Genomic DNA, 12,500 nt, shown 5'->3' with positions numbered 1-12,500 from the left:
GCAGGAATTAAATTACATTTTCACTCCCAGGGGTTCCCCATTGATGAGTAAAATCATCTGGAGTTAGACGAAAAATATGGTTTAGGCCGGTTTGGGTGTCAAAGGGTTAATTAAATAATACAAGTAAAATCTGATATAGGAATGCAAGATATTTGCAGTCTATTGGTGGTCATTTTACAGCTTTTAGTGGTTCTTTTCTTTCATGTCAAGAGGGTTGCTACTTAAAAGCTCTTTTTTCCTTTCATGCCACCCATAAAAGACCAGGATCTAGCCATCATCGAGGAACCTGGAGAAAAAATGTGATTTTGCATCTTAAACTGCTTGTCAGGCTTGCTTTGAAATTAATTTGGAGATAAAGTTTTCACTCATTATTTACAATTTCATTGCAGGGTGATCCAAGTAAAATATCACAAGTATTAATACATGATTTCTCCAAATATGGTACCTTTGTAAATGGAACTAGAATCTCTGGAAGTAGTTCCTTAAAGAGTGGGGATGAAATTTTGTTTGGCAAAAACAACAGTTACTACAAGTAAGTCATTTATGTCCTCAAGTCCATTTGATTTTTTTAGGACTTTTGCAAATCACATGTTGACGGTCATACATGTAGTTTGCTAGTGTTGTGTGAGAAGTTTTAATGCACACCCAATGTAAGCCTGAGAGTAAGGTCAAGACAATGTTAACTAATCAAAAATTGTCCCTCTTCACAGTTCAGGCAGAACTTTTCACCTGGACACATCTTTACTTGGTTGCTGCCCTCTTAGGAAGGTCTTTTTTGCCTGTTAAGTAACATTTTGTTTTCTCTCGTTCCCCCTCTTACATCCTCTGACTGGTTGAAGTTCAGTGTGACAGTTTGGCTGCTGGTGAAATGGCTTCTTTTGACTCATTCTCTGCAGCTTTTTCTCTCTTTTGGGGTTTGATCTCTTAAACCCACCCGTGGTTAAAGAGGAAAATCCAATGAAGGAAAGGAAGTTTAAGGTCCTGAAGAAAGTTTCCTCAAAGAGAGGTATCCTCAGAATTGGTTGATTATTATTATTAAATTTTTCTTCTCTCTTTTCATTTTGGAAATTTGTTTTTAATTGTGCAAGCAGATTGAGGTGTTGTCCTTTAGTTGTTGTCGCATCATGTCTTGAAGAGAAAAAGAAGAAGACATTGAAAACTCTTATCCACAAACTTGGTCAGTTTTGTCTTGTACATTGTAATTCAGGTATCAAATATTGATTAGATTACAATTATCAATTACAAATTATTGGTGGCTATCTTGTTTAAATTGTTTTCATTGATTGTACATCATTTTTTTGGGTTATTGGATGGACAATGATCTGAGATAGTGGGTACTTGTCTTCCTTCATGGATTACTGTAGTACCTACATATATATAATGATAACTCAGCTGGACATACAGGCTTTTTAAAAAGGACCTGTGGTTTGTGAAACCCGCCAGCTCTTTCTCTTTAATTTACTGCCTACTTTGGTTGACCACTTATTCCAAATATTATGTATGACATCAAAATATGGACCGAACCTTGGATCAGCCAAGCTTCGGCTTATTAGCCAGAATTCTGGCTGTCATACACAATTGTGGTCTCATCGACAGAGAAGCCCTTCAAGCTAATCCTGCCAAGCCAACCACATGCTGGAAAGGTCAGACCACAGTACACACACAAATAGTGTGTGGGTTCTTTTACGCTCCACAGAGTTAATGAACATAGGCTGTGAGATGGGACCTGGCTTATCGTCCTTGTTTACATTCCAAGAAAGTCAAATTTCAAATATTTCCAGGAGTATGATCCAAGACCCCTCTAAAAGCATGCACTTCAGCTCCTTGAATTTGACCACCTATACTAATCACATTCTTAGAGTGGTTTTCAATTGAGTGTTGAAAGTAATTTTAGTGAATTGCTCTGGTTTTGCATTACTTCACTCAGTGATTGGTTCAAAGTTCTTGCACCACTTTTTCAAACAATCAGATGTGAAACCAAAACCAATCATGGCTCACGCATGCCCATTTTCCCGCGCTTTATGTCAGCTGCACGTAATTACATGTACTTCGACTTTTGATTGGTTTACTGGATTGTCTCCCTCCTTTTTGATTGGCCAAAGTAATTACTTTGGTTTTGGTTTTGGTTTTTTCGACACTCGATTGAAAGTTGATCTAAATTGAAAACCCTCAAAAAAATGTTTGTGTGAATCTTTGACTCTAGGAGGTCATATCACTGGTGACTGGCAACCAAATATTACAAGTCATCTTGTTATGGATGGACTGACGTTTACTATAAAGGTGCTGTGTCAGAAATTAACTCTGCTTGTGATATTTGCCAAGTGCTGCATACACTGAACTGCATACATTGCCGCAAGGCTGCCAAAAGTGTGACTAAATTCATGTTTTTTACACTGTACACTCGACATCCAATTTGACAGCTATAAAAGCAATCTTTGCCTTCTGATGGGATAGTCTACATACGTGACATAAATTTAATTTTGAATTTAGTTACTCTTAGAATCCTGTGTGTAGAATTTATCTCAGGCTTGTAACTCCGCTCTTTAATTTTTTTTCTATAGGTCATTCACGCCTTAGCAGAATGCTGTCCAATTGTCACCCCATTATACTTTGAAGATGTGGCAAATTCTGCAAACCCAAGTTCAGTTCTAGATAGAGTTCACAGGTATTTCAGGGTTACTCTAAATGTTTCTGCAAGTAAAGGCATACTGTAGGTTTAAAAGTGCTTTAAATCAAGCTGCACCTTCTAAATTGTTGTAACAGTATATACAGTAACATGATTAAAAGGACAATACATAGACAACTGGAACATGTACATGTATGAATAGACATTTCTTAAAATCTTTGAAATTTTGTTTTTGATGAGAACAGAAAACATTCTGTCACAATAACAATAATAATGATAATAACTTATATAGGGCATTTTCTTCGCAAGCATTCAAATGTGTTTTACATGGACCCCAGGACAAAAACTAAAAGAAACTAAAAACCATGTGAATGGTACTAAAATAAGCCTAGCTGAAGAAAATGTTTCAAGCTCTTTTTCTAGAATGCATAAAATAATCAAAACTGTGATGCTAAGTGGAAGTACATGTAAAATTGTATTAAAATATTCATGTTAAAAATAAGTCTTTCTGAACAGAAACGTTTTTAGGTTGGATTTAAAAATGGCAACAGAAACAGCAAACAGCAATAACTTAAAAAAGGATGCGTTGCTTAACAGGCAGCCAATGTAGATCCCGCAGAAGAGGAGTGATATGACAGTGCTTCGGTTCCATAAAATTTTTTTCTTGCAGCTGTGATAGTAGAGCTTCATGGTCGATGGTATCAAAGGCGGCGCTCGGGTCTAGCAGCACTAAAATAAATTAATGTCACCTTTCCATTCTCCATGCCAACAAGAATATCACTTTGACTTTAGGAAGGGCAGTTTCAGTACTATGGAACGGCCTGTAGGCTGATTGAAGAGGTGGATACAAATTGTTCTTTGTTAGATGCTTATGAATCTTGAGAAATGCAGTCCTGATTGCATACAAAAGCTGGATGGTTGAGAACAGGCATCTGAGACCGGATGTTCTCCATGTCACGATGGAAATATTCTCCAAAATGGTCCAAAATCATTGGACAACTTGGAGCTATCCACATAAGGTGGAAGAGGGTTACCGTAACAGTATCAATATTAAATTAAGTAGCTGTTTACTGACATTAAACAGTCTTCTTTTATCCAAACTATTGCGCTGAATGAAGTCCTTGTAGTGGTGTTCACCTGAACTCGCTAAATGACCAAAGATCAGCATCGGATTTAGTGGACCTCCATTTCCTTTTGGCTTTTTATTTTTCCTTTTTCACTAGCCTGATATTGTTTTTGAACCAAGCAATATTTGGGCAAATGGAAATATCCTTTATAATTGGAGTGTGTTTATCCACAGGATCACACATAGGGTTGTTATAGCAGCGAACAAAGTCATTCAGATCTTCAAAAGTTCAGAGCACAAACTTGACTAGTTAATGTCTTCACAAAAAGTGTCAATATTCACTTGCTTCAATTTCCTGTAGGACATAGTTTTAGCAGTGTGGGAAGGCCTTTTCATCTTTATCTCAGACAGTACAGAAGCATGATCTGATATAAATTGATTGACTATGGTAATCCAGAGAGGATATTATCAGATTGGTGCGTAATCACTAGATCTAAAATATGAACCAAATCATGCGTCGGTGTTTTAACATGACTTTGTTGCGAAAGCCCCATAGCCTCTGAAAGGTCAAGGAACTTGATAGCATCACAATCATTTGGATTGTTGGTTTTAATATTAAAATCACCAGTGATTGCAACTGGCCATGGTGACAGGGCGATAGATTCCAGAAAGCTCGTGAAATCTGTAAGGAATGTACTCACAGTGATTGGATGGGTTTAAGAATACGGAGGCCTGTAGATGATGACTATCGTAGTTTGAGACCTGAACTGCCAAATTGGAGATCCCATTCAGAAAAAAATGATGCCATATCGTTGGTGTCCAATAACTTGGCTCCAATGGCATCCTTAACAAGTAGTCCCCTACAATCCTTGCGAGGGCAATGGAAGAACACGAAACTAGGCAGTGTAATTTACCTACAAGCTGCTGAATCGTCAGTTGTTAACCAGGTTTCTGTGCATGCGAAAACGTCAGTGCCAGAAGCACAGACATAATCACTTGTCACCTCTGGCTTGCTTTTTACAAGGCAGATCTCAAATTCAATGTGGAGAGTGTTAATATTGAGTTTCTCTGCCATCCTTCTCTTTTTTTGAAGCGGGAAGTAGTCTTGATCAAATTTGATGGATTTTATTCATTCTGGCGTTGCACATGATGGCATATTGGCTTGAAGGTGTTACATGAACTTTGAATATTGAATATTTCATGTGAGCATATGAGAGTTGAATTCAGTGTGTGAAAGGTTGTTCTTTTAAAAAAATACATGTACATGTAAATACTGTGATGTTTAATTCTTCAAAGATCAAATTTAAGGCTTTTTCAATTAAGTTGTGGTTTTAATGTTTTATGGAAGTTTTTTTTTCTTGCATAAACAGCTATCTTCCTCCCTTGAAAGAGGACACAATAAGTTCCCAGGGTGAACGCTTTCGTCCCAGTCAGGCCAGAAAGTCTTTGTTGAAAGGAAAAACTTTCATCTTTATAAGTAAGAAACAGGTAGGTACACAAATTAGATAAACAAGTAAGGGAATGTTTGTCCTGAAGCAGGCAACACATGTCTTGTATTTTAATCTTGGCTGCTCTTTGTATAAAATATATTTTAAACTGATTTGAAGCAAATAATTTTTCACAATGAAGACGATCTTCCACCATCTTTATGGTCATGAAATGTCACTGTTTTTTTATTGTTGGCCATGTGCATCCTTATCATGATCTTTTATGTGGGCGGGACTGTTTTTTACCCATATAACCACCCTTTAGCAAAGTTCAGTCATTTAGTATGAATTATTACATGTATTACTTGGCTATAGTGTTGCAATCTTCTTTGTTGGTCTTGTTCAAGTATGTCATGCCTGCAAGAAAATGTTTAGCACAGAACTTGAGAACTTTTTACAGAGTACATTGAAAATTTATTATGAACTTGAGCTGTAATTTGACATTTCGACCAAAACTTGATACGTTTGCATGGTTACTCTTAAATTGTTGTTTGATTTTTCAGTTTAAACGTGTTCACCATGCTGTGGAATCAAGTGGAGGTGTGGCATTATTGAAAGATACTCCGGGTAGTGAAAGTGATGGTGGTCTTGTGTCTAAAGATGTGTGTGTCATGATGATGGATAATAAAGAAAAAAATTCACTCTCAGCTGAATCTCTGCAGTGGGTCTTGCATATCACAGAAACATTGACAAGGTTTGGACTTACTGTTAAATCTATCTGGTCTACCAAAACAGGACATAATCTTGCATGGGGTGGTCCTTGTTTCAAGGTATTTAATGTCATTTCCATACATTAATTGCTGTCTGGGACAGCATTGTCGTTGAAGGAGGAAAATAACATTAAATGGAAGGCTTTTTTTCAGGATTTTAATAATCAACTGAATCTCATAGTTCCAAGTTGACGATGTAAAGGGTAGGAAACACTAGACAGCTTGTATATTTATCAGGCAAATGCACCAACCTTACCTTGACGTGCATGTAACTTGTTGTTGTTTCTAGCAACCTTTTAGATACATGAACATGCAAACACTTAATTTAATGATGACGAGATAAACATTGGATTACCGGTATATTTAGAAATCCTGTGCAGTGACAAAAGCTCCTAAAGTTCATAAAGTTTTTCTGGATGTAAAGAGCCATTGTTCAGTGGAAGAAATCTATCAGTTCCTTTCCTTCCCTTTCCAGCAAAGTTGATAGACTCTTTGTCAAGTTGGGTTTTTTTTTTTACCTGAATGACTGTTGTAAATGTAGACAAAGTAGTTTTAACAACAGGGCCCTTCAGTGGGTAAACTCTTAACATCAATCAGTGTCATCCTAAGCCTCCTTAAATACATAAACTTATTAGTTTGAACCGTAAGTCGTAATTTCTTTCTGTAATGTATCTTGCATCCTTGTTGCTGCCTGCCTTAGACTCATTGACATGGTTCATTGCAAGTACTTCAATGACCACTGTGATGAAACAGAATCATTATTCTGGACACTACGCCCCTGATACCCAAGATAAAAAGAATACCTGGTAGCCTTAATTTTGCCAGAGATTAATATTATTATTAAATCTTAAAACTTTGACAGTCCTGTACTACACAAGGACAATGAAAAATTGGACTTTGAAAGAACAAAGATTTGCTGGTCATACATGTCATGGCACTTCAACTATTTAAACTCAAATTTATTTTCATAGGCACAGATGTAGACTTATCCCAGAATCTGAGCTTGGTTTAGCATTGCTGTTTCTAACTTTAGAAAATTACTGCAATCCAAGTATTGCTGCTGGTAAGTTGTAATTGATGAAGAAACTCGAAAGAAATTACATGTACCAACAACCTTTAAATTTCACCTTTTTTTCTCAAGTTCCAGCTCTAACCCAACCTCTTGTCAGCCAGTCTTTTCAAGCAGCAGATGTGATGTCTCAGCATATTGTAGACCATGAAAAACAAGCACTGGTATGTTAATTGATATGAATCTTTTGTTTTGTATTTCCACTTGTAGTTGGTAGGTCTTGGGTTGCAAAGGTTGATGATGAGCAGGTAAAAGGTCTGATGTTGCAGATTATGAGATCCATCTCTTTGACTTTTTAGTTAGCATTGAAGAAATTTGCTAACTGATGACATTAAGAGCAGATAGTACATTGACTTGATTGGCATCAATGCCAGAGATACCCGAGCCATGTATTCCTGGTGAATGTCTTCAACAGTGTGTGCAGGTGGCTTATGTGGCCATTTGTCAAAATGCTCTTATCAAGTTATGGGTTGGGTCATCTGTGGCACACCATGACAGCAGTACAGATATCTGAAACCTTCAACAATTTAGTGGGGATCTTTGCACTTATTTTTCAACATGGTGACTACTTTTATAGATGGTAATTTGCTCTTGTAACTTTTGTTTGAAAGTTTAAAAAGCCTTGGCATCCTGTAAAAGCTAAAGAAGAAGACAGGGCTCAGGAAATCACAGGTCAGAAACAAACCCTGGCTTCCTGTACAACAGACCAGAAATATGCAACAACAACAACAACAACACTTCTTAGTAAAAGGTAAAACACCACAGTCAAAATTGTTCAAAGGAATGTTTCAATTTTGGCCTAGTACCACATCTTTTGTGGAAAGTTTATTAGCCACTTTGCCAGCCAGTTTGCAAGAACATAAAATTGAAAAAATGAATGTGAAGATTGGACATATGACATTCTTCTTTCAGGTCTATGAATGAAAAATATTGTTTTGAATCAGTTCCTGATAGCCAAACTGACAGCCAAGGTAAAGCACCATTAACAAAAAGGAGGAAACTTTTAAAAGAAGAATCACCAACTCTTGTCTCTGAATCATTACATGAAAACAAAACACTTAATGGGTCTCACAGCAACATAGAGCTTGAATTAGCCGACCACATTGTGGCAGATAGTTTGCAAATAGGACAAGGTGATGGTATTGAAACTGCTGAACAGCCGACACAACAGAAGGACATTAGCCACAGCATGATAAGCAAAGTGGAAAAGATTCCGGACAGTCAGAACATAAGCACTGACAGTCACATGAGTGATGACAAGGAAGAGACAACTGTTGAACATTCTAAAGTTTCTACGAGAGAAAGTTTGGTAAAATCAGTTTGTAGACAAACAGAAGACGCAAGAAGAAACGAAGGCAATGAACTAATCCAAGAAGAAGAGAAGAAGGAAGAGAAAAAGGAGTCAAACTTTCATGTTCCTGTTGGGTTTCTGTGTTCAAGGATTCCCAGAAAGGTTTGGAAGTATATTTCATAATTTTTTACATGGATGATTGGAAAGCATTTTGTAAAAGATCTTTGACAGTGATTGTCCCCATGTTTTCTGTCTTTGTCACAAAGACAGAAAACTCTCTGCTTACACTGTGCACCTTTCAACATTGTTATGAGTAACCCTCTGAATTCTAAGAACCTTGTCTCAGTTACATGTCCCTCAGCTTTAATTTATTCTTGTTTGGGATGGAATGGGGGCTTGAAAAGGCTTGGCTCTTTTCACAGAGCATATTGCATAATATTAATTCATAATTCAAAGTTGTACGTATTGACATGTCAACACCTCACCCTCTAATGGCCAAATCTCAAACCTTCATTGCCTTTCGCTTAGATTATCCAGCCTTTCTTTATCCATGAGATTAGTTACGTTTACCAATACTACACTGTACATCTGAGCCATGGGTTAGCCAAGGTGTCCACACTAACTAGATGTTGATGTAATGAATAATGAAAAAGAGCTCCAAAAGTTCTTTAATAGGATTGTGCATAAAGAGCACTTAGATGTGAAGTACACTAAAATGTCAGAACAACAGTTGAATGATGTAGGGGTAACAGAAGTATGATAATAGCAGGGATTTCGTGGCAAAGAGAATTTCCAGGAATAATGTGATGTGCCTTTTGTTCAAGAGCAGAATATACCATGGCTTCTTTTGGATTTTAAAAACAATCGTTTTAGCACCATAATAGGTGCTGGTTTGTACTTATCTATTTACCATTCCTTACAGCTGTACATAGTAGATTCGTTTTCTCGTTGCATGAGCCAAACAGTCATGAAGCCATAAATGATGAGGCCATTTGCTGTCGATTGTAAATCCATCTACAGCGAAAAGATGTAAATGGAATGTTTCTTCTACTTAACAGAATTCAATCTCCGGAATTCTTCATACCATACTCTGTCGTAGCGAATGGTGGTCCTTATAATCCTTTCCCTACTAAGAGTGATACTGATATATTTTGCTTTGTCTAACGCCTGGCAATTTTACTCTGATTAAGTGGAGAGACGCTTTATGGGTGACACGGTTAATTGTGTAAAGTTTGCATTTATACTGAATCCCTTGTCCTCTTATGACAGTTCAGGATTGGCATCTTTGTAATAGCTGGTTTATTTTTTAGATGTCCCTGAAGACTGAATTTGAAGATGATGCTGATCACTTACCACGGAATCTTGTTAGGGTTGATCATGTATCTCTTGTAGTTCAACCATCTGTTGCCTTGTCAACTGCCAAGTACTCACAAGAAACTATCACAGCTATCAAAAACACCAAAAAGTTCAAGAAGGTTTGTGGAAATACTGCTATTGGCTTTAAAGTTATTAGTAAAATTGTCTTCATAGCTTCTTGTAAAGTGGTGTTTAATAAACGACGGGGAGTGTTTTATCGGATTTTAGACCTGCGAGTTGATTGAACGGCTTCAAAAACATTCCACGAAAAGCTTGCCCCTCTGGAGTCTGAACAAAGGTTCAAATTGTAAGATGTGAACAGAATACAAGAAAAACAAGATATACCTTGTTAGTATGCTTTATATGAAGAAATCGAATGAGGAGTGTTTCTTGTGAATTATTAATGAGTTTTTGAACTAAAAGTACTGGATCACGGATATAATATTGCCACTTTGAAGGTTTTTGTGACCTACGATGAAGCAATCGGTTTTACAGTTTGTTTTCCCAACGTACATCCTGTGAAAATACGCGGTATAGTATTTTCTATCAAATATGAAGATATTTAACAAATAGTGCCAAAGGCTGAAAGATTGTCCGAAAAGTGAACAGTTGGCCGAGAAGCGATTCTTTAAGGGTGACTGTGAAATTTTGAGGACAATCTTTCAGCCGATAGCATTATCCTCCGATATACCAACGCAGGATATATGTTGAGTACGCGCGACAAATTTTGAGCGCGCTATGACCATATTTGGACATTGTCACAATGTGTTGAATAATAATAGAAAATCACATTTGTTTTACGTTTCAGCAATTTTACCCAGGTTCTCGTACCAGTCTTCCCCGCATCATTGGTGGTAGTGACTTGGCTATATACCAGTCTAGTGAGCGCTTGAATAAGGATGACTGGTTTATGGAGGCAAGACAGGTACACTTCACTTAGTAATAAGTTCCTGTATCTTTCATTTATGATCTTTTATGATAGAGAGGTTAACAAGATGAAAAAAAGGCAAATACATATATATATATTTAAAAAGAATTGTGTAATTGGTGGCTTAAGCTCTAACAGGATTACCGGAGCCGTTAGACCTGTACATGTTCAGTTCATTGTATTGTGTTCATGGATTCTGCTAGACAATTAAAAATACAATCACAACGCAAGCTAATGCATTCTACCGATTCCTAAGCGCGGGTAAATGCATCATTCAAAGTGCAGTAAGCTTTGTTCTTTTTCTTTGATTGGGTGAAGATGTGGTGCCAACTTTCAACTCCGTCAATGGTAAACAATGCAACTGCAAAATTGCCATCGAGAACTAAGAGAACTTGCGTATAATTTTACCTTTTTATTGTCTTATAATCAAGGCCGATGCAGAACGTCAAAGGGAAGAGAGAATGGCTGAGGAACTCTTCAGGTATTGGCACTTTATCTTGTTAGGTTTGTTTTGTTTTGTTTTGTTGGTCAGGTATAGGATAACACGAGCGAGGGGGAGACGTTACAAACGTTCTCGCTTTCTTTAAAGGGGCAGTTTCAAGGTTTTGCGCATGTCCAAGCTTTGGCGCTATCAGTAGCAATTTGTTTTGGTTCTTACTGAACCAGATGATGTTCATTAATCATAGAAAGTACTAAGACAAATACACTGAATTACTGAGACCCAACTTGCGGGTTTACACAGAAAATATCAAATTTAGGCTTGACCATCGAATTTATTGCACGGGTCGAACGTTTTATTCGACGCACGAGTTATCTATTCGCTTGCAGTAGGTTCATAACACAAAGGAAATGATTGCAAAAGTATTTCCAATGAATAATTCCACTTCTATGGCATTGTTTCCGATTCCTGCATCAGTGCTTGCGATTGTTTCAATAACAACGGAATTAAAGTTGCTGACGTGAGACTTTGCCCATGCGCAGAGACGTGAAACCTTCCCTTTAATTTACTCAAAAAGCCATCTCTTCACAGGTACGTTGCTATTTATGTCATAGCCATTGACCAGATGTTATGCTTGATTTTAGGTGGGAAGAAAGACCTGTGAAAAGTAGAAGAACAAATAGATGAGCCCGTCATACTACACTTGTTATGTAATACAAACATTGTATAAAAAAATATATAGTAGACGTTGATTTTTTATTACTCCTTTGGTGTTTTAACAGTGGAAGTTGCACTAGGCTATAAGTGATTGTCTAAAGCAGGACGAATATTAAAAGGTCAAGATTAGTCCAAAGTGCGTCTGTTTGCCTGAGTGAATCTTTCTTTCACAGTTTCAGTAATAAGAAAAACTAGTAAGCCTTGTTCTTGTTAAAATGTAATTTACACGTCATCTGAGTAAGAAAAACAGAATATCGAGTTCATCCCCTCCCTTCCTTCTACCTCTACTCCAAAAAAAAGAGTGGTGTACTCCTCAGCACTAAAGGAACTGCCCGACTTGCAACAAATTTTATTAATATCTTTTATTAATATCTTTCGGCAATTTAAGTCTCTAGTCGATAAGTGGACTCTGAACAGAAAGACTTTTACCTTCTGGGTGATCTAAACTGTAATATGCTTGACGGATCCAATAATCATAACTCATCCAATTTAACGAACATACTCGATATATATGGACTGAGTCAATTGATCTCCAAACCGACTAGAATTACACCCACCTCGAGAACGTTGATTGATCTCTGTGTAACTAGTTCATCCGAAAAATATCTAACTCTGGTGTAGTTCATCTCTGTATCAGCGATCATTCTTTGGTCTACATGACCCTTAAAATCTGCTACGAGCTAACTGGTATTCATCGCACGATTGAGACACGCGTTTTTAAACATTTCAACCACCACCACTTCCTCAACGATGTTGCACGACAGCTATGGAATAGATTTTTTTCCGAGACAAATCCAGAAGGGATGTGGGA

The 12,500-nt window shown here is 37.2% G+C and overlaps 1 protein-coding gene across 2 annotated transcripts in view; it reads left to right on the top strand.

Annotated features, from left to right (window-relative positions):
• Positions 1-11,819, top strand: part of LOC138019540 (nibrin-like) — a 15,425-nt gene extending 3,606 nt beyond the window's left edge. The window contains exons 4-17 of one of the 2 annotated variants that reach the window (XM_068866377.1): positions 390-532; positions 1,089-1,177; positions 2,204-2,280; positions 2,562-2,665; positions 5,063-5,180; positions 5,683-5,873; positions 6,861-6,952; positions 7,031-7,122; positions 7,570-7,709; positions 7,871-8,411; positions 9,560-9,724; positions 10,414-10,530; positions 10,965-11,014; positions 11,617-11,819. In XM_068866377.1, the coding sequence (XP_068722478.1) occupies positions 390-532; positions 1,089-1,177; positions 2,204-2,280; positions 2,562-2,665; positions 5,063-5,180; positions 5,683-5,873; positions 6,861-6,952; positions 7,031-7,122; positions 7,570-7,709; positions 7,871-8,411; positions 9,560-9,724; positions 10,414-10,530; positions 10,965-11,014; positions 11,617-11,659 (1,962 nt within the window). In that variant the 3' untranslated portion in view covers positions 11,660-11,819. The remainder of the gene's footprint in view (positions 1-389; positions 533-1,088; positions 1,178-2,203; positions 2,281-2,561; positions 2,666-5,062; positions 5,181-5,682; positions 5,874-6,860; positions 6,953-7,030; positions 7,123-7,569; positions 7,710-7,870; positions 8,412-9,559; positions 9,725-10,413; positions 10,531-10,964; positions 11,015-11,616) is intronic. The other variant, XM_068866378.1, reaches the window with a different exon arrangement.
• The last annotated feature ends 681 nt before the right edge of the window (positions 11,820-12,500 follow it).

The sequence above is a fragment of the Montipora capricornis genome, chromosome 10 (genome assembly GCF_036669925.1).
Source record: "Montipora capricornis isolate CH-2021 chromosome 10, ASM3666992v2, whole genome shotgun sequence".
NCBI classification, from domain to species: Eukaryota; Metazoa; Cnidaria; class Anthozoa; order Scleractinia; family Acroporidae; genus Montipora; species Montipora capricornis.
Note: the sequence above shows the minus strand (reverse complement) of the source record. Positions and strands in the feature narration are given on the sequence as shown.